This window comes from Pristiophorus japonicus, chromosome 15 (genome assembly GCF_044704955.1).
Source record: "Pristiophorus japonicus isolate sPriJap1 chromosome 15, sPriJap1.hap1, whole genome shotgun sequence".
Taxonomy (NCBI): domain Eukaryota; kingdom Metazoa; phylum Chordata; class Chondrichthyes; family Pristiophoridae; genus Pristiophorus; species Pristiophorus japonicus.
The window spans coordinates 137,861,398-137,883,572 of NC_091991.1; the positions used below are offsets into that span (position 1 = coordinate 137,861,398).

The 22,175-nt window shown below is 42.4% G+C and overlaps 1 protein-coding gene across 5 annotated transcripts in view; it reads right to left on the reverse strand.

Annotated features, from left to right (window-relative positions):
• Positions 1-22,175, reverse strand: part of dnah3 (dynein axonemal heavy chain 3) — a 292,437-nt gene that overhangs the window by 229,527 nt on the left and 40,735 nt on the right. For all 5 annotated transcript variants that reach the window (XM_070900963.1, XM_070900965.1, XM_070900961.1 and 2 more), the window contains 6 exons: positions 20,735-20,860; positions 19,394-19,589; positions 18,864-19,043; positions 8,941-9,077; positions 6,673-6,778; positions 2,286-2,464 (listed from right to left, as the gene is read on the reverse strand). In XM_070900963.1, coding sequence (XP_070757064.1) covers positions 2,286-2,464; positions 6,673-6,778; positions 8,941-9,077; positions 18,864-19,043; positions 19,394-19,589; positions 20,735-20,860 — 924 coding nt within the window. The remainder of the gene's footprint in view (positions 1-2,285; positions 2,465-6,672; positions 6,779-8,940; positions 9,078-18,863; positions 19,044-19,393; positions 19,590-20,734; positions 20,861-22,175) is intronic.

The window sequence follows — 22,175 nt, forward strand, 5'->3', positions numbered from 1 at the left end:
GGCCTTGGGAATCCAGGTTTCCCGCACGCCACTGGGCACCTCCCAGAGCATTAAAATTCCACCCAAGGAGCCGATTTCCAGGCTACATAAAAGGGATTTAATGATAAACACACTGCCAGAATCCAAACTAAAATGTAAAAGCAGTTGTAACAGAGAGGACCTCCTGACTCCAACATTTCATGGGTCACAAGGGTGGAAGTATGGAAAATGAGACACTCCTACTGCCACTCCAACAGGGACAGGAGGTACACAGTGGGCAGCACAAAGGAGAGAGCAGTGCTAAGAGGTCATGGATTTCTAATTGAGCACTAGTCTGTAGGAGTCCCAGTAGCAAAGCAAAAATGTTGCTACCAGCGACACTTCATAGGAACTGCTCTCTATATGGTGTCCCTGAAATTGCGGTCGGAGGCTTCCCACGGGCAATTGCCTCCGACCAGAGAATTTTTTCGAAAGTACTTGGTGGTCCAGGAGGAGTATGAAATTCCATTGGGGAGGCCTTCTCTTCCCGCGCTGCGGAGCGCGCTCCCGTCCTCCAGGTTCCCACGCAGAAGGTGCAGTCACATGTGACTGCTCAACCAATCAGGTAAAGTATTCTCAATTAATAGCAACGGGAACTCCGTATCTACGAGTTCTCATTGCTATTGAGAAAAAAAACCCAAACACAATAACACCAATTAAAAAATAAAAAACACACCTCACATAATTAAAATTAATTGAAATTAAAGTTAATCAATATCTTAGAGAACATTTTTTTTTGAGTTTTTAAAACTTTTTAAAATTATGGTTTAAAATAAATTTAACGTAGTGAGCAGGGTTTTTAAAAATAAAGTGTATTTTTAATTTTATTTTTTATGTTTTAAGTGTGTTTTAAGACTCTTACGCCTGTAAAAGTAGGCTATTTGCCGGATTTTCTCAGGTGCAAGAGCTTTGAGGACATTTGCTGGGCAAGACATAGGTAAATACCGCAATCCTGCCCGTGCAAATGTCTTCGCTCCCGATATGCGGATGATCTGTCAAGATGAAGTTTGACAGATTGGAAAAGCCGGTTTTCAGCGCATGCGCATTGTGCGCTGAAAACCAGCTTTTCTGATGGATCTGTAGAAACATCGTACGGACCCGGGGAGGCCACAATTTCTGGGCCAGTATCATTCCAAGGTCAGATTGTACTCTCCACCAACACTTAAAAAAAAAACAATAAATACAATATAACAGACTACTTGAAAGTGCACTTTTTGGGTCGGAATATTTTTCATAAAGCCCAAAAAGCTGTAGAAAACACGCTAGAATAATTACAAAGTATTTGTACTTCTCTATATGACTTTTGTGCAGTGATATGTCATGGTCTCTGTATTCCAATAACTCATATGTCATCACTTTGAAAAATATCAAGCTATGTTTAAGATTTTTTTAGCTCTGCGGTTTAAGGCGAGGAAAGCAAGTTGCAATATTCATTTTGTGATTCTAATATTGTAATCTAAACATAAATCTTTAGAAAAATATACATTTACAGAGACTGCTTCTGAAACTGTACATCTAACTGCATACCTCCAGTCCCAGGGATAGGGTCAGGGTACAGTTAGGATTAGGGTTGGGTAGGATTCGGGTTACTTCTATGCAGTGTTAGAGGCTCACAAGAGGTCCAGACAAATGACTTCAGCAGCTGTCAAGGGGGCTTATGGTGGTTTCCCCTGGTCTGCTTCCAATTAAGCCACACCATAAAAGGTGGGAGGGGGAGGGGGGGATAGAGTACTGAATAAGTTTCCGTCAACAAATCTAAAAGACTTTCAGCATTCTGTAACAAGTACTGAATCAGCAAAAATAAACTACATATAAAGTCTCACTACAAGAAACATACCACAAATCACCTGCACCCTTTTCAAATGTTGTTTGACAACGCTCCTGTGAAGCACCTTGGGACATTTTACTACGTTAAAGGGCTTTGTAAATGTTGTTGTTGTTCTTGACAATATCAGGCTGTCCTTGAAGTAAGAGCACTAAGACAGCAACTCTGGAAGTTATAGCACCAGATGTTTCAGCACTAGAGCAGGAAATCCGAGTGCAGAAGTATCTGACATTCACATGCATACAATTTACATGGCTACATCTTCAAGTGCTCAGTTGCAACCTCATGAAAAGCCACATAGGAAATTCAGTTGCAATGCTATTCAGGCATATAACAGGGGGAATGAATTAGCGGCCATTTTCCAGTGCATAGTACCCATTTCCAGAAAAATCACCACTTTCATTTATTTTCAAACACTGAAACACCAAATCTTTTCACACACCTCATATTGAGATTCCGATTTTCCTTCACCACAGACTCGATCAAAGTCTCCCTCAGTTTCGTAGCACGAGCACAGAGGTCTGCGTTCAGGCTGACAGCGTCAAGGCAAAACATAGCAAGTGGGATAGTGACGTGCATCAAAGATATTTCATCGCACAGTTTCTGCAAACCCTCTATTTTCTGGCAGTAAGAGGCAGTAGTTAGCAAAAATGCACAACCATCAGCAATGAATATTACAACAAACTGATCTTTAACACCTCCTATGCAACATTTTCCAATAAAGCGGTTCGGCAGACGACCTGCTCCCAAGACCATCTCCAATAACTGGCCATCAGGACATACACACAAGCAGTTTGGGAAATTCATCCTCTGATTTTCCCCCTCCTTTCCCCGGTAGAAAAGCATTTGGTTTCCATTTGCACCCAATCCCCCACGACCCAGCCAACATCATAAATTTCTCAGCTTGATTCATCAAGTTAAAGGAACTCAAAATTAAAGTCTCATTATTAAAGAAATACAGTGATTAAAAACAATGTGAATTTTTCATTAGAGTAGTCGAACTATTAGCATTAAATTCTATGCAGTACTCTTATTGATTTCATTACCAAATAGAGGGGAGATTTTTTTTTTTAAATGAGGGGAAAATTAAAGAAAAAAAATTAAGGCAATGGATACAGGTGATATCACCACTTGCTGTGTGCATTGGTTCATAATGCCAGATAGACTGATGTTACAAGTTTCAGATCTGCCTTAGACATTCTCCTGGGCACTGCTGGTCACTGCCATAAGCTAATATCAGGGGGTTGCCCATACTGTCCAATAGCTAATTATAGGTAGTTTAACCCAGGGGTATAACAAAAGGACCCGCTTTGATCTTAACTGGATGTTGTGTCTCTTGCATGTGCCTTCATGTGTGCTTCTCCAAGCTTTCCAAAGGTGGACTGAAAAACTTTAGCGAGACAAAGTTTATTAAGTATTTTTAAGCTACTTTATTTTACAGACAGCAAGTAACATTCAGAGTCAACTGATGTAATCAAATTTCACTTTGATTTAACCAATTATAGAACCTCTCTGAAGAACAGAACAAACATTTAAGGAGATATTTCACAACTCTCAGGAAAAATATATTCCAGTAAGGAGGAAAGGGTGTAAGAGGAAAGATAGCCATCCGTGGCTAACTAAAGAAATAAAGGACGGTATCCAATTAAAAACAAGGGCATACAAAGTGGCCAAAACTAGTGGGAGGACAGAAGACTGGGAAACTTTTAAAAGCCAGCAAAGAACGACGAAAAAAATGATTAGGAAAGGGAAGATAAGACTATGAAAGTAAACTAGCGCAAGATATAAAAACAGATAGCAAGAGTTTCTATAGGTATATAAAAAGGAAAAGGGTGGCTAAAGTAAATGTTGGTCCCTTAGAGGAAGAGACCAGGGAAATACTAATGGGGAATATGGAGATGGCAGAAACTCTGAACAAATATTTTGTATCAGTCTTTACGGTAGAGGACACTAACAATATTCCAACAGTGGATAGTCTAGGGGAGGAACTTAACACAATCACAATCATAAAGGAGGTGGTACTCAGTAAGATAATGGGACTAAAGGCAGATAAATCCCCTGGACCTGATGGCTTGCAGTCTAGGGGCTTAAGAGAAGTAGTGGCAGGGATTGTGGATGCGTTGGTTGTAATTTACCAAAGTTCCCTGGATTCTGGGGAGGTCCCAGCAGATTGGAAAACTGCAAATGTAATGCCCCTATTTAAAAAAGGAGGCAGACAAAAAGCAGGAAACTATAGACCAGTTAGCCTAACATTTGTGGTTGGGAAAATGTTGGAGTCCATTATTAAAGAAGCAGTAGCAGGACATTTGGAAAAGCAAAATTCAGTCAGGCAGAGTCAGCATGGATTTATAAAGGGGAAGTCATGTTTGACAAATTTGCTGGAGTTCTTTGAGGATGTAACTAATAGGGTGGATAAAGGGGAACCAGTGGATGTGGTGTATTTGGACTTCTAGAAGGCATTTGACAAGGTGCCACATAAAAGGTTACTGCACAAGATAAAAGTTCATGGGGTTGGGGGTAATATATTAGCATGGATAGAGGATTGGCTAACTAACAGAGAACAGAGAGTCGGGATAAATGGTTCATTCTCTGGTTGGCAACCAGTAACTAGTGGGGTGCCGCAGGGATCAGTGCTGGGACCCCAACTATTTACAATCTATATTAATGATTTGAAAGAAGGGACTGAGTGTAACATAGCCAGGTTTGCTGACGATACAAAGATGGGAGGAAAAGCAATGAGTAAGGAGTACACAAATAATCTGCAAAAGACAGGCTAAGTGAGTGGGCAAAAATTTGGCAGATGGTGTATAATGTTGGAAAGTGTGAGGTCATGCACTTAGGCAGAAAAAAATCAAAGAGCAGGTCATTATTTAAATGGAGAAAGATTGCAAAGTGCCGCAGTACAGCGGAACCTGGGGGTACTTGTGCATGAAACACAAAAGGATAGTATGCAGGTACAGCAAGTGATCAGGAAGGCCAATAGTATCTTGGCCTTTATTGCAAAGGGGATGGAGTATAAAAGCAGTGAAGTCTTACTACAGCTATATAAAGGTATTGGTGAGGCCACACCTGGAATACTGCGTGCAGTTTTGGTTTCCATATTTACAAAAGGATATACTTGCATGGAAGGCAGTTCAGAGAAGGTTCACTAGGTTGATTCCGGGAATGAGGGGGTTGATTTATGAGGAAGGTTGAGTAGGTTGGGCCTCTACTCATTGGAATTCAGAAGAATGAGAGGTGATCTTATCGAGACGTATAAGATTATGAGGGGGCTTGACAGGGTGGATGCAGAGACGATGCTTTCACTGATGGTGGGGACTCGAACTAGAGGGCACGATCTTAGAATAAGGGGCCACCCATTTATTACAGAGATGAGGAGAAATTTCTTCTCTCAGAGGGTTGTGAATCTGTGGAATTCGCTGCCTCAGAGAGCTGTGGAAGCTGGGACATTGAATAAATTTAAGACAGAAATAGACGATTTCTTACATAGAAACATAGAAAATAGGTGCAGGAATAGGCAAATTGGCCCTTAATCGATAAGGGAATAAGGGGTTATGGGGAGCGGGCAGGGAAGTGGAGCTGAGTCCATGATCAGATCAGCCATGATCTTATTGAATGGCGGAGCAGGCTCGAGGGGGCGTATGGCCTACTCCTGTTCCTATTTTTTATGTTCTTATGTAACAGGAAAAATAATTTTTTTAAATACATCCTTACGAACTGCCTTGCTTAATTTTTCCTGCTCAGCATTCTGATTCTGGGTTTCAGTTTCCCCTCACGAGGCCAGGTCTAGCTAGCTGATTAACTGTCCCTGTATTCCTTTGTAGTCTTCTCTCTATGTTCCTAGCAAAAGTGTGGGGTGCGGTGGTTGTGGGGGGGGGGGGGAGAATGTGGTGGTTAGGGGATTGGGGTGGTAGCTGTCTCTCTGACTTCTTCCCCGTTCAGGGAGTCGCCTGTAGACGTATCATCCAAACTGGTTGCTGGCTCTCCCAAGAATATATTCTCAGCAGGCACCTCATGCTGGGTTCAAATAGAAGCATTCCCTCTCAATTGATTTGATCTAAATTTAATTGTCTGAAGCACCCTGGTTCCCAACTCAGTTGTTCTGTAAGCGTAACCGCTTGAGAGCCATATTTAGTTCAACAGTAAAATTTTTAACATCAATTACATCAATATCCTACCATGGTGGCATAGTCAGAAATCCTGAAACATGACAATTGCCCACATAATTTCTAAAGAGATTGTAAATAGATATCTTCCCGGTTACACTAAAGTTGTAAGGGAGATCCATTAAATAACAGTAACCAAATTTACTCTGCTCCTCTTTCTTCTGAAATTGAAGAGACACAATGCATTTCTAGGCACTTCATTGCAGCATCACATAATTGTCTATATAATGTTGCTCTGAATTTCAGAAGAGACCAGAGGATCCAGTGTGCGCAGTGTAACCCAGCCACATGTATTTGATCTTCTCACTGGTGCAGAAACACAAGCCTTCTAAGGGTTTGATTCATGCTAATAACTAGATACAGGCCAGCGTTGGTACCCTGTACATGTCATGACACTATCACACAATGAAGTTTATTGGGTTCTGTTGCATTTACTCTAGTTGCTAGACTGAAACTGAGACAGCGCTGATGTTCCCGATCAATTTATGCTGCTATATGTGTAAGTTAGGTGTAAAATGTATAGTAGAACAAGGACCAATATCTAGCTAAGTCCTGCAAACAGAACTTCAGAAAGGTATAGAAATAAAACATGTTGTTGGCTGTGTTTCTGAAATAAACGATGAGCTGAACACTTTCTACTATGCATATTTGCAGTATGTTTACCTTTATGAATGCTTCCATTGAATGTTTCTCTGACAGAAACGTAGCAACTGCTTGCTCTCCTTTGTTGTTCAAAAGATCACTATATATTTTATACACATTTAGGTAACTAAATGAAGAGGAAATAATATATTTAGTGTACATGATAAAAGTTATCCTGTCATGGAGAATTAAATGTAGTAAAGTAATTTTGTATTTTTACATGGCATAATGGAACACCAAACTACAGTATCACAGAATGCAAGAGTGCAGGTTTGATTTTATCTCTGCGTGAGGGAATCGTGCTTAAAAATTTCAAACTCAGACTCAGTGGGAGGAATTTTAACCCTAAAAAATGGGCGGGTGAGATGGCAGATTGAAGTGGGTGAAATCTGAATCCTGATCCCAACCCGCCTACTTCCGGTTTTAACGGAGCCAGGTCTCATTTTGAATCTCCATTTTAAATTTAACAGTGGGTGAGCAGGTTTCCCAGGCTTCGGGGAACCCAGCAGCTAAAGAAAGGCGAGGAACACTGGATTCACGAGGGTAGTGACTTTCCACTTACGCGCTGAATCCAGCATCCCTGCCTCGCCAATCCCCCTGTGATCAGAAACGCCCCCAACCCTTCCAATCTCCCGAGACCTTCCCTCCCCAACGCTCTGAGCTTCCCTACAAAGTCGCCGATCTCTCCCCCAACCCACGAGGCCTCCGATTCCACCCCCTCCCCGGCCTCCAATCCCCAGCCCCTGAACCCCCTCCCCACCCCGCACCCGGCTTTCCAATCCAAGACCCTCTCGCCAGCCTCCAATTCCTGGACCCCACCTCTGGCCCACCAATCCCAGCCTTCAGAATTCCCCCCACCGCCCCTCTGCCCCCACCAAATCTCCGATCCCGGCCTTCCAGCACCTCCAACCTCCCCCCGGTCCCAGCCTCCGACCCCTTCCTTCCAACTCTCTGCTCCCTGGCTGCAGCCTGGTGCTGCAGGCCTACCCGCCAAACAGCCTCTGATTGTGGCTAGTTGCGGGGAGGAAAACAGAGGAAATAAAATGTTAATCAGGCCCTGCTCAAGGGATCCAATCCAGATCCCCACCTCACTCCTTACCTGCCTCCAAGTTAAAATCTTGCTCAGTATTTCACGTTGTTTAATACAGCATTGGTTAGACACTCCATGGACGGCACCGTCACTGGTTCAACTGAAGTCCTATAAAGCTCCAGTGTTGCGACAGTAAGTGAGGATTCCAGTAACCCCGTTTCCCAAGTTGGACCTTTCAAGTATGAAGCTGCTGAATAGTACTCCACAACCCTGATTGTGCTCACCTCTATAGATTTAGCTCCTTGGCCAGAGTATATGCTAAAAGCAAGTTCAGTTGACGAGGGTTGGAATATAAAGGGAAGGAAATTACCCTTCAGCTGTACAGAGCCTTGGTCAGTCCCCATCTGTAGTATTGTGTCCAGTTCATGGCACTGCATCTCAGGAAAGATATATTGGCTTTGGAGGGGATTTACCAAAATGCTTCTCGGGTTATATTATAAGGACAAGTTATATAAAATTGGGTTGTATTCCTTTGAGTTTAGAAGGTTGAGGGTTGATCTGATTGAGGTGTTTAAAATGATAAAATAATTTGATAGAGTAGATACAAAGAAGCTATTTCTATTCAGTGCTTAAGAATGTGTTCTTTTCAAACATTCAGCAGGTCTGACGAAGGGTCACAGACCTGAAACGTTAACTCTGTTTTTCTCTCCACAGATGCTGCCTGACACGCTGAGATTTCCAGCATTCTCTGTTTTTATTCCTTTGATGGGGTAATTAGGCACAATCTTAAAATAAGAGCTAGGTCATTCTGGAATGAAATCAGGAAGCTTTTTCCGCACAAAGGGTAAAGGAAATGTGGAATTCTCTCCCCAAAAGGCAGTGGATGCTGGGGGTCAACTGAAATTTTCAAGGCTGAGATCAACAGATATTTGTTAGGTAAGTGTATCAAGGGATATGGATCAAAGGCAGATAAATGGAGTTGAGGTACAGATCAACCATGATCTATTGAAGGGGCTGAAGGGTCTACTCCTGTTCCTGAGTGGGCAAGGTTATTTCAGTACTTTATAACCATTCCCAGTACACATTGGGTGAGACTGAAAATTGCATGGATTCATATATGTTTGGTATTTAAACTAAATTAGTGTATGGTTCCATTATATTGTTAATTATTGGAGTTAATTATTGAATAATTACGTGTTTCAAACGTACAACACGTGTTGTACATGTTTCAAATGTACAACAATCACATGCAGATTTACCTTTGAGGTCCAATGATATTTACACTAAAAATTTCCATGGCTTTGTTGATAACTTCATCGACCAGGAATTCCTCTTCTTTTACTGTATGAAGGATGAGACTTTTGTCTGTAATATCTGGAAAGAGTTCACATTCCACCTGATACAGAAAACAAAAATAATGTACCAATAACTTAGTAATTCTCTGAAGCTGAAAGCATTCTCTACCATGATTAGAATATTGAATAGCTACCTTAAAATAACCTTTATTCCTGATGAGAGATTGTATGCAGAAAGGGGATAGTTTTTTTAAAATAAAGACAACAAATCTCTCTACAGCAGTTTGACATTGGCCTAGGAGCAGATGACCTGCCTCTTCTCTCTGCCAAAAAGTGGAATCTGGTGTGGTGAGAGAACTCAAAGGCTGGAAAGCCTAAAAAAAGGACTGAAGCTAAATATATATGTGTGTATGTGTCAGCTGTGGCTCAGTGGGTAGCACTCTCACCTCTGAGTCAGAAGGTTGTCCCACTCGAGAGAATCTAGGCTGACAATCCAGTGCAGTGCTGAGAGAATGCTGCACTGTCAGAGGTGCCACCTTTCAGATGAGATGTTAAAGCGACGCTACGTCTGCTGTCTCAGGTGGACGTAAAAGATCCCATGGCACTATTTCGAAGAGCATGGGTGTTATACCTCAATATGTGTACCTCAATCAACATATCAATAAAAGATTACCTGGTCATTTATTACTGTTTATTGCTGTTGTGGAAGCTTGCTCTCATGTTTCCTACATTACAAGAGTGACAACATTTCAAAAGTACTCATTGGCTGAAAAGTGCTTTGGGACGTCCAGTGGTCATGATGGGTGCTATATAAATGCAAGTTTTTCTTTCTTTTCTTTCTGTAATTAAAAACATTCAATCCCTTTATCCTCCAGCCACCTCATCATATTGGCAAGTAAGATCAAGGAAAACCCAAAGATGTTTTATAAATACATTAAGAGCAAGAGAATAACCAAAGAAAGAGTAGGGTCTATTAGAGACCATAAAGATAACCTGTGTGTGAAGGCGGAAGATGTGGGTATAGTTCTTAATGAATACTTTGCGTCTATTTTCACAAAAGAGAGGGACGATGCAGACATTGCAATCATAGGGGAGGAGTGAAAATATTAGATGAAATAAACGTAGTGAGAGAGGAAGTATTAAGGGGTTTAGCATCTTTGAAAGTGGATAAATCCCCAGGCCTAGATGAAATGTATCTCAGGCTGTTAAAAAAAGCAAGATAGGAAATAGCAGAGGCTCTGACCATCATTTTCCAATCCTCTCTGGCTACAGGTGTGATGCCAGAGGACTGAAGGACTGCTGACGCTGTACCATTGTTTAAAAAGGAAGAAAGGGATAGACCAAGTAATTACAGGCCAGTCAGCCTAGCCTTGGTGGTGGGAAAATTATTGGAAAAAATTCCTATGGACAGGATAAATCTTCATTTAGAAAGGCACGGATTAATCAAGGACAATCAACATGGATTTGTTACGGGAAGGTCGTGTCTGACTGACTTAATTGAATTTTTGGAGGAGGTAACAAGGAGGGTCGATGAGGGTAGTGCATTTGATGTAGTCGATATGGATTTTAACAAGGCTTTTGATAAGGTCCCACATGGCAGACTGGTCACAAAAGTAAAAGCCCATGGAATCCAAGGCAAAGTGGCAAGTTGGAACCAAAATTGCCTCAGAGGCAGGAGCAAAGGCTAATGGGCGATGGGTGGATGGGTGTGTTTGTGACTGGAAAGCTGCTTCCGGTGGGGATCCACAGGGCTCAATACTAGGTCCCTTGCTTTTTGTGGTATATAGCAAAGATTTGGACTTGAATGTCGGGAGTATGATTAAGATAAAAGCAGAAAATGCTGGAAATCTCAGCAGGTAAGGCAGCATCTGTGGAGAGAAACAGAGTTAACATTTCAGGACTGTGACCCTTCGTCAAAACTGGCAAAGTTCAAGATGTGATAGATTCTTAAGGAAGTACAGAGGGCAGTTAAAGGGGGATGGGAGTAAAGAACAAAAGCGAAGGTCTGAGATAGGGTGCAAGGTAGAAAAGATTTAAGAGACAAAAGGGATAATGGGCAAAAATTAGATAGTAATGCACAAGTTAAGAACAAAAGATGAGTCTAGATGGGATGTGAATGGCAGAATCAAGACCAACTGCTATGGGAAAGAGAAAAAAAGGGCGGGATTTGTAAATGGGAAAAAAAATATGAGCAGAGGTTATGGTCTGAAATTGTTGGATTTGGATGACGAGTCCAGAAAGCTGTAAAGTGCCTAACCGAATCAGCTTCATTGGAACAGTGTAGGAGGCCGAGGACAGAGATATCAACAGTGAGAGTGGACCAGTGAATTAAAGTGACAGGTGACCAGAAGCTCAGGGTCACTCTTACAGACAGAACAAAGGTGTTCTGCAAAGCGGTCACCCAATCTGCGTTTGATCTCTCCAATGTAGAGATCATCACATCGTGAGCAGTGACTACAGTATACTAAATTGAAAGAAGTGCAAGTAAATCGCTGTTTCACCTGGAAGGAATATTTGGAGCCCTGGATAGTGGGAAGGGAGGAGGTAAAAGGGCAGGTGTTGCATCTCCTGCACTTGCTCAGGAAGGTCCCGTGGGAAGGGGAGGGAGTGCAGGGGGTGACTGCCGAGTTGACTAGGGTGTCATGGAGGGAGCGGTCCCTTCAGAATGCTGGGAAGGGAGGGGAAGATGTGATTGGTGGTGGGATCACGCTGGAGGTGGTGGAAATAGCGGAGGATGATCCATTGAACGTGGAGACTGGTGGGGTGAAAGATGAGGACAAGGGGAACCCTGTTGTGGTTCTGGGAGGAAGGGGATAGGGTCAGAGCAGAAATGCAGGAAATAGAATGGATACGGTCGAGGGACATGTTAACCATGGTGGAGGGGAATCTTTGGTTGAGGAAAATGGAAAGCATATCAAAAGCACTAGTATGGAAGGTGGCGGCGTCAGAACAGATGCGACAGAGACAGAAAACTGGGAGAATGGAATAGAGTCCTTACAGGATGCGGGGTGGGAGGAAGTGTAGTCCTGGTAGCTGTGGGAGTCAGTGGGCTTATAGTGAATGTTTGTCATTGGACTATCTCCAGAAATGGAGATCGAGAAGTTGAGGAAGGGAAGGGAAGTATTGGAGATGGGCCATGTGAAGGTGAGGACAGGGTGGAAATTGGATGCAAAGGGAATGACATTTTCTAGTTCAGGGCGAGAGCTGGAAACGGCACCAATACAGTCATCAATGAACTGGAAAAAGAGGTGAGGGAGGGGACCCTAGTAGGTCTGGAACAAAGAATGTTCCACATATCCCACAAAGAGGCGGACATAGCAGGCAGGAACAGCATCTCATCTTTCGCTTAGGCACTTTCCAGCCTTCTGGACTCAACATCAAGTTCAACAATTTCAGACCATAACCTCTGCCCATATTATTTTTCCCTTTCCTCCTTTTTCTTTTTACCAACACCCCGCCCCCTTTTTTTTCTCTTTCCCATGGCAGCTGGTGATGATTTTGCCATTCACACCCCATCTAGACCAAATGGCCTCCTTCTGTGCTGTAAATTTCTATGATTTTATGATTCTATATGCTAAGTAGAAATTTCTAAGAACCACCAAATGCTTCAGGTGCACAGTACAAGGGAAAAGCCGAGGAGGAAAAACATTCCTAGTTTATAAAACAGAGGCCGTTCCTTTGTAATTTCTAGTGTGATTTAGGCAATTTTGCCACTGTAAAGGTCTAAAGGAGAAATTGGTGGATTGATTTGTAACTCACAGTGGAGTCAGAGGATGAGGTATAGAAGGTGCAGCATATTGTACCCGAGTGGAGGAGATGTCTGACTCTGACTGATGAACATTGAGACGATGATTTCAGAGGATCTGCATGAAAAGACGAATGCTTGAAATGCATCAGAAGGCACTATCAGAAGGCACTGCCAAAACTCCTTAAGATGAATGATAGATAGCGACGGAGTACAATGCCATTCTTTGCTGCACTATCGTGAAGGCTTCTCTACAATACCAAGGAATCTGAAATGACTGGCAGTTTGAGGAACCTCTGCACACATCCCACAGGACACAGAGGTCGCCAGACACGCAACTCCATATATTGGGGAAAGATATCAATCTTCTGGAGCTGTACACTCTGGTGCTTTGGTATTGGTAGAAGGGTGTACATTGCCTTCGGCGCTGCCTTAAGAGCCTCTGTTGCCTGCTATTTCTCTTCCTTTTTCTACTGCAACAAATCAATCACAATGATCAGAATCTCTTTACTTGCATGGTTGCACCATAGCTAAGACAGATGCATCTTCTACTCCACCCTGGAAATTAGAGGGATGGGGGGACTTAAATAGGTGTAAAACTAGCATTATCCTTTTCACATTGCCCCCCCTTACCAATTAGTCGAATTTCAGGGCTGTATACACATCATTTCTAGAGTGCTAGATAATAACGACATGCACTCATATAGAAGTTAGAATATATAGGAAAAAAATCTGGCTTTAGAAAGAAGTTGCAGTACTGACAACAGCTTTTAACAATGAGAATATAACCCTGACTACAGTGCCTCTGAGTTCCCAAATTCAGTTATTACTTGCAACTATAAAAATGTCTTTGCTACTTTGAAATCATAAATAAATGAGGTTCAGCTATTGCTAGCCAATATCTTACTCTAGAGCAATGCAAAAGTGATGGTGGACCAGAAACTGAACCCTCCTCCTCTGTTCATTTGGAAGATGGATTTATTTTTAGAAATTTCTGCTATTGTGCCACACAATATAGATAAAACTTGCATTTCTCAGTTATGATGGTTTTGGTCTTTTCAGTGTTTTTTTTTCCTTCCTGTTGAAGTTCAGTTAAAAGGAATAACCTATATTGTTGCTTTCATATTCTAATTATGTTTTCTTCCCAAGATATTCAAACAACATCTAGTACTGAACAAGTAATTTAGGACAATTAAACATATGCTGTAACACAAACAGCTGCCAGCACAACAACCATTTGATGTCCTGAATCCTCCTTTAATTTAAACTTTCTGAGAGGATGTAATCTGATGGGATATGTATTGTTTTATCATCATCATTTTGTTCACCATGGCTTTTGTTTAATTAACTGCACAACATGGGGTGGAACTTTCAACTTCAGCGGGGGCTGTTAAACAGGCAAGGTTATATACCATGCCGATTTTCCTTCGATCCAATCTCGTCAGTTTTAAGCCCCTGCCAAAGTGGATCGTTCCGGCAAGTAACTGCAGCAATAGCTTGGACAGTTTGAAATCAGTGGGGAGGGGGGAAATAAATTGAAAACAAATTTACCAAAATATGCTCTGGTGGTTACTGATAGCAATGTACAAATCTTTATAATAAATTTTAAAATGTATACTGGCAATTTTAAATCAGTCTATTAAGAACATAAGAACATAAGAAATAGGAGCAGGAGTAGGCCATCTGGCCCCTCGAGCCTACTCCGCCATTCAATAAGATCATGGCTGATCTGATCTTGGCCTCAACTCCACTTCCCTGCCCTCTCCCGATAACCCTGGACTCTTATCGTTCAGAAATCTGTCTATCTCAACCTTAAATATATTCAATGACCCTGCTTCCACTGCTCTCTGGGGCAGAGAATTCCAAAAGATTCACGACCTTCTGAGAGAAGAAATTCTTCCTCATTTCCGTTTTAAATGGGCGACCCCTTATTCTGAAACTATGCCCACTAGTTCTAGACTCCCCCACGAGGGGAAACATCCTCTCTGCATCTACCCTGTCAAGCCCCCCCAGAATCTTATACATTTCAATAAGATCACCTTTCAGTCTTCTAAACTCCAATGTGTATAGGCCCAACCTGCTCAACCTTTCTTCATATGACAACCACTTCATCTCAGTTTAAAATATTCATTAAGTATAAAATGTTCACTAAACAAGCTTGGAATTACTAGTGGGTTTCCCAGTACATTTGCCTTTGTCACATGATCTATCCATATAATTTAATTTGACATATTGGACAATCTTCCTTGCTAGTCTTTCAATCTTATTCAATACAATGTATGATGCTTCTATTTTATGACAATTTTCTTAAGTCACTATAATGAATGAATTTTCTGTTAACTTCCTTTCCTCCCCTATTTCATCAATGTTATTTTCTCCTTTCTTGTTATTCCCTTTTCTGCATCCCTTACCCCTTGCTCAGCAGAGGCCAAGCAAGAGGCAACTTACTCTCATGTCAGTAACATTCTTACACCAGCACTAGGAAGTGAATGAGATTTGAGTTGCCTTATATTCAGGTTTCCCTCCAGCTTTCCATGGAAATGTTCACAGAAGTAGCACATTAAAGCCAGAGGGAGAGATGAAAAAATCACAAGGTTCACCTCTGTTCTGTTACTCTACTGGAAAACATCAGGTCAAAAATATGCAGCCTGGACTCCCTGAAGATTTAAAACATGAAAATTACTTTGGCTCCCTTACAAAGAAGGCTGATTATGAGTTTGAAGTTTGGGGGTTTACTCAGGCAACCTAGTTCCCTGGAGCTGTTGGGTACCAAATGTGCAGCACTAGTGGCATGGATGCCCATTGGGCCTATGTAAATTAAGGAATCTACTGCTGACCCCACAAACTTGGGAAGGGTAAGTGATAGAGGTTCAGGGGAGCTGCATCCTAGCATTTACATCAGGATGCAGCCCCGGTAGATTTTCGACTAGCTGTTCACCAGCTGCTAAAGCCAAATATCTGAGAAGTAGGAACCAGAGACAACTCACTACTAATAGAATCAAGTGCATTATTAGCTTCTTTGGAAAAAACAAAATATTAAGGGCCTGAGTTTGGTCAAACCTTAGGTCCACCCATTTATCGGCAGTCCCCAGGTGGTGGGTGATTTTGTAACGTACCGCTACCGCTGGGGCCGACTGGGTGAGAGTTTCATCCCGGTTTTGTCGGCGGGAGCAGCAGGCAGCGGGAGGCATCGGCTGGCAGTGGGAGTCGGTAGTAGGGGCAGGCCTGTCGACTTGGGAAACATCGGAGGTAGTGTACTGCGCATGCGTGAGATTTGGAATTTTAAAAAAAAGTTTTTTTTGTCTGATGACCTCACTTTTCCTACGATTGGGGCAGAGGGCTCAGCTGCGCATGCACATAAAATCTCGTAACTGACATGCACCTGCCAGTTGTAGAGGGGAGTGATTTGTAGAGAGAGGGACAACAAAATCATCAGCCATCACCTTGAAAACCTATCATGAATGGTAGAAAAGCTGCCAGGAAGTCCAATGCAGGGAGGCTCAGAGCTTCCTGGTTTACTGATGATGAGCTGGAGACACTTCGTCTCTGAGAAGCGGGCCGTTAGGGAGCGCTCACCCGGGATGGTCGTGGCAAGCCAGCCCCGCCTCAATATAAACGCATTTGGTGGGAGACTGGGGAGGCCGTGTCTGCAATGGGCACCATGGGGTATGTGTGTGCGTGTGTGTGTGTGTTTGCAACTTTTATTTCTGCAGAAGAAAAGAACAGCGAATGCCTCAAAGCAGTGTGGCACGGGAGGGGGCCCACCAGATGTCATCGAAGTGACTGACATCGAGGGGCGTGCTTTGGCGTTAGTGGGTGACCACCCCCTTGCCACCACACATGGTGGTGCCGATTCCGTGCTACAGCATGGTAAGTTTATCCGAATCTCTGGTCTGTTACCTCTGTTATTTCTGAATCGCTTACCTTCATGCCATGCATGGTTATGTAATGTGATGTCAAATGCATTTTGATGTACTGTCTGTCGGCCATTTAGGGTGTGGTGATGTAGCCATGGTAGTTCTTGAAATAAGAATGTGACATGTCATGGTACTCATGTCAGCCAACCCCCCGCGAAACACTGAAACATCTTGTACTTGCAGATGAAGAATCGGATAGCAGCGACTTAGGCTCTGCAGACATCCACCTCTGGCACGCAGAGGCCATGTGCAACACGAACACCATCCACCTCAACCTCATCAGGAGCCCGCCACAGCAGCTCATTCTGCCACCCCTGCCCCCACAAGATCTCCCACATCCAACTCCGCCAGCCATCAGAGACGAAGACCAGGAGGAAGAGCAGGGAGAAGGTCCAGTACTTGTCCCACTTGATCTCGAGGAGGTGGAAGAGAGGACTCCACCCTCTTGACATGTGTGCCACTTGTGCGCCCAACATCGGTCTCGGGGTCCGAGATTTTGGGCTTCGAGTCGGAGGAAGCAGGATCAAGCATTGTGAAGCGCAGCACCTGTGCCGTTAAAGCCACAAAGCCGCATCCACCCAGGTTGATGCAGCAAGGAGATGATGATGCAAGGCAGGTGGAAGCAATGGAGGAAATGGTTCAGCTGTCGAGGACGAGCATCGACCTAGATCGAGACCTCCTCTAGGCCATGGCTGGGATAGCTGCCAACATCGCTGCATTTGCAGAGCAGTATACCAACAGTATGTCGCAGCTGATCACCATGGTGCAGCGAACCGTCGACTCTGTCGATGCCACGCAGTAATCGATGGTCTCGGGTTATGGCATGGAACCCCCCGATACTATACCAGCCAGGCTGACAGAATCAGAGAATCCGGAGATACCAGTGTCTTCCATCTTGCCACCTCCATTCTCTCCACGATGAACACGACAGCAGCGCTCCGGGTGCACTGCTGCACAAGGTGCTGGTACTGATGTGGTGAGGGGCAGGGGTGTGGGTCGGCGTGGGGATGTCCAACCCATCAAGAGGAGAATGGGGCTCACTTTGGCCGGGGGGGGAGGGGAGAGAGAGGTGGTGCGATTGGGTAGAGGGTTGGGTGTTGGTGTTGGCGATATTTGTATATATTGTTCATGTTGTTGGTCTTTAAGATGTTTCCTTTTGATGCTGAATGTACTGTTTTTTGAAATACTGTTAAATATTTTGCTTGACATGTTTGAATGTTCTGCCACTTTTGAATGTTGTACAATTCAATACAGAGACATTTTTGAACCACTCTTGGTCAGGGTTAAACTTTTAGATAATGAGGGGTATGTGTTAAAAAACATACAAATGTCCTTTAAATGTAGTGCAGTGTGATAAATATCTTGCCTTATAGTTATGATGCGACTTTTTATTGGGCCCTGACATCACGTCAGCTAAGATAAGTAAGAGGCACCAATCTAGGACGGGTAGCTTTGAATGACCGATAGTTCCAGAACTTGGAGGCCAGACATTATGGTTGGCATTTGAGTGTATGGTTTTTAGGTAACAGATCGTCGAACACCACCCCTAACATTACATGTTATTCAGTCAAATTATAACACTCGAATATTTTTGCAGCTTCTGTATTTGAGCTAATGTTGTTGTCAGGATTTTATCCTGGCACCTAAGAGAAACTTACAGGATTTTATTATTGCCTATATACTTTCACGTGAGCTCATAACCTCTGTAGACTCACATGGGGTCACTAAATCTCTTCTGTATGCACTTGTGTCAAGACCCTTATAGTACAAGTCTATGGAGCCTTTACTGTAATCATATCTGCTTTCTACCCCATACCTGCCCTTCAACGGAGCATTTTACTTTCAATGTATCAACTTTTTCTGAGGGTCTAATAATATTGCTGCAGCGTTTATATCTGACCTGGGGTGTACTGCTCTGAACCGATCTGCGCCATTGTCCCTACTTTCCGCTCAAGAGCCAGGTAAGACCACCTTTTTCACAAGGATCCGTCTGGCAGGCGATAACAGGATCTTACAGGATCCTAAGGACCAAACTTGCATTTTTCCCGACTTTTGCATGGGCGGGCAGTATGCACTACTGCCAGCGGTACTTCCCCGATGAATCTCCCGCTGGGCGGTAGGTCGGCAGTCCGAGTATTTTCCTCAAAAATGGCATTTTGTGGGCGGTAGCTCGGCGGCTGTGGGCTGTAGGTTGACCAAACTCAGGCCCAAAGACCATTAGATACCTTAAGAACTCCATCAGCGCTGTTTAGTATTTCCATGTAGCATCGATTAATTAGATCCCAGCATTCATCCAGGCTTGGTTCAAAAATTATTTTAGGTTCTTCCATTTTCAGTTTGAGGATCATGACTTGTGGTCGAACATATCGCATCTCATGGTATTTTTCTCCAAAATCATTTCCATCCTGTTCAATCAATAGGAGTAAATACTGTTACCAAATGCCCTTACAAGCATGTGCAAAAATGTGGGTAATATTGCCACCACATTTAGCAAAAACAAATTTTTCATTAAAAAAAATTGAGTTCACAAATAAACTACTTATTTGCAGTGTATCGTTTTACCAGACTATCAAAGCTTAACAATATAGTATTTATTATAATATATGCACTATATGAGCTTAAAAGACAAATATGACAACAGTGTCTATCCAACTAAACAAAAACATCCCTATTATTAGTTCAGTAAAATGTGTATTTTAATGTCCTTTGATTCATGCATACCTCACGTTATTTTTAAGAAACATTTCAATAGTACCTTGTGTACTGTAAAAAATGAGAGGAGATCCTCCAAAGAGTTGGTAACAGCATCCCTTAGTTGCAGAGACATGATAGAGGCAGCGCATGCAAAGAATTCTTTAACTTGTTGAGTGGAATCACAATCATTTTGTGGCACCAGATGCATCCATTTCTCTTTGTGAGTAAGGAAGAGAGCAGCACAGGTTGGAACCCATCTGCAAGCATAAATTAACAGGTTAATTTAAGTTTCAGGGCAAAAATACTGCTCTTCTGAAAAGCCAAGAGACCAAGCCTGGGAGACCTGTTTGATAAGGTTTCATCAGAGGCCCAAGTCATTTTCATGGTCAAGCCTCATTCAAATATCGGTGAGCTTTGACAGGAAGCTCACTGATTGGAGGTCAAATCCAATGACTCCAACATGAAGCTGCACTGGCAGTTTAATCTCATAGAGGGCCAGCCAATCGTCAATCAGTGGGCGGAAAGAAAGGGAGTGATGAGATCCGCATAAGATCTGGCACCAGGCTGGAAAATTTTTGTTGGGCTCTTCCTGACCTCACAAAAATGTTTAAATCAACTCACCTTCAGCATTTTTGGAGTGGCCTCCAGTGGACCCTTTGAGGACCCATGGTTTAGCCGCCCGATGGCAGTGGGCACTGCCGTATCAGCGTCCTATGTACAATTAGTATAAATTAATGAGGCTCCTGCCTATTTCTAGCGCAAGTCTTGGACGCCTATTTCCGAGCCCGCTCTAAAATTGTTGCAGGAACAGAGTGTGAAGTTCTTCACTGTGATTTTGCTCTCGCTACTATCCTGTTCCCACTGAAAAGAGGGAAGATACGGAGACCAAAATTGGTTCCAATAACTATGCAAACTATCTTTATTTTACATTGGGAGCCACAGAATTTTTTTAAATCACCCCGGGACCATTATTCACACCTAGCCAAGTCTGATGGGATGCAAGTCTCCTCCATCTGTTGGCTGCAACGTTCTACATTACATGAATCTGATCATTCTCATCTCATTTCCTAGTTGGTGTGAGTTCATAGCAAATAATCTGTCAGATAGGCCAAGGAGGGAAATAGAAAGATCACAAGGTTCCAGTAAGAGCTTGCTTTTTAATTTGGGGTAACAACATATTCACAGCCAGAATGGAAGGACCTTTAACTTGTAATGCACTTCATTCTGACTACTTGAAGATGATGCTAGATGCATGATGGTAAAAAATCTTGTTTTTTTTTCTCACTGACACCTCTCACCTCAAAAAGCCCCCAAATTTATCAATAATGGAAAAGAATTGTAGTATATAAACAATCACAGTTCTTCTACATGTTACCATCTACATAAAATATACCATACTGACATGTTTTCAAGGACAGAACGAGCCTGTGCACACTGCTTTTTGACAAGATCTTCAAACTCTTGAGGGAGCAGCGGAAGGTCTTCTGATTTTAGTTCCTTCAGTCGAACAAATCGGAAATTATAGAACCTTGAATGAAGCAGATGGTCACGTTATTGAAGTGGTACACCTGAAGACTGAATTGCATCCTCCTGATCCCATTTAAATCTAATTGCTTGATAGTTATGTCGAGTGTCAAAAAACATAAAACAATATTCTATGCACATCTATTTCCTCGATATCAATTACAGTGGCATTCCCTGTGGTGGTTATTACAGCAGCTGCAAATTGATCTCAGCACCAAATGTGGGTCTTCAAATTTAGACATTTCTGACAAGTTAAACTTGGCTCCTGAAGTTTCTTAGCAGGAAACTGCCAGCAGGAGTTAGGATATCATTGAAAGGGTTTGTGAGGATTAAATATGCATTATAGCATTTTTATTACCCAGTTGGAAACAGGACATTAAGCTTTTTGTTTTAAAAGTAAAATTCGAGAAGCCAACTCTCAAATTCTACTTAATTTCAAGTATTTGCTTTAGCACATAACAGTGTAATCCTATACTAAAACATTAAATTAATTGATTTACAGCATTAAATTATTTTATCAACAGCAGACAAATGAAAATGGATGAGAAGCAAAAAGCTGTTCTACTGCAGTATTCAAAGAGGGGTTTAACAGGTGATTTTATACTATTATTTTGGCCATGCAAATACTAAATTCAACTTCTTCATAATCTAAAATGCATTCATATTGCATAAATCTTATAATCGAACATAATTATAAATCAAATTATGTCAGAATGAAACCTGGACTAAGGGTTAGATTATGAGGAGAGATTACACAAATTAGGGTTGTATTCCCTAGAATTTAGAATGGTTAGGGGTGATTTGATCAATGTTTTCAAGATATTAAGGGGAACTGATCGGAGAGAGAGAAACCATTTCCGCTGGTTGGGGTGTCTAGGACCAGGAAACATAATCTAAAAGTTGAAGTCAATAGAGAGAAAGATTGGGCAGGTTGTAAAACCAGTGTTCCACCCAATCCCATAGGTTTCCCACCTGGCAAGTTAGGTTAAAATTACCCACATTGTGTCAAATTCTGGACACCACACTTTAGAAGGCCTTGGAGAGGGTGCAGAAGAGATTTATTAGAATGGCACCAGGTATGAGGGACTTCAGTTATGTGGAGAGACTAGAGAAGCTGGAATTTGACTCCTTAGAGCAAGAGAAGGTTAAGGGGAGATTTAATAGAGATGTTCAAAATTATGAGGGATTTTGATAGAGTAGATAGGGAGAAACTGTTTCCACAGGCAGGAGTGTCAGTAAGCAGAGGACACAGATTTAAGATAATTAGCAAAAGAACTGGGCTGGGGGGGGGGGGGAAATGAGGACATTTTTCTTTAAAC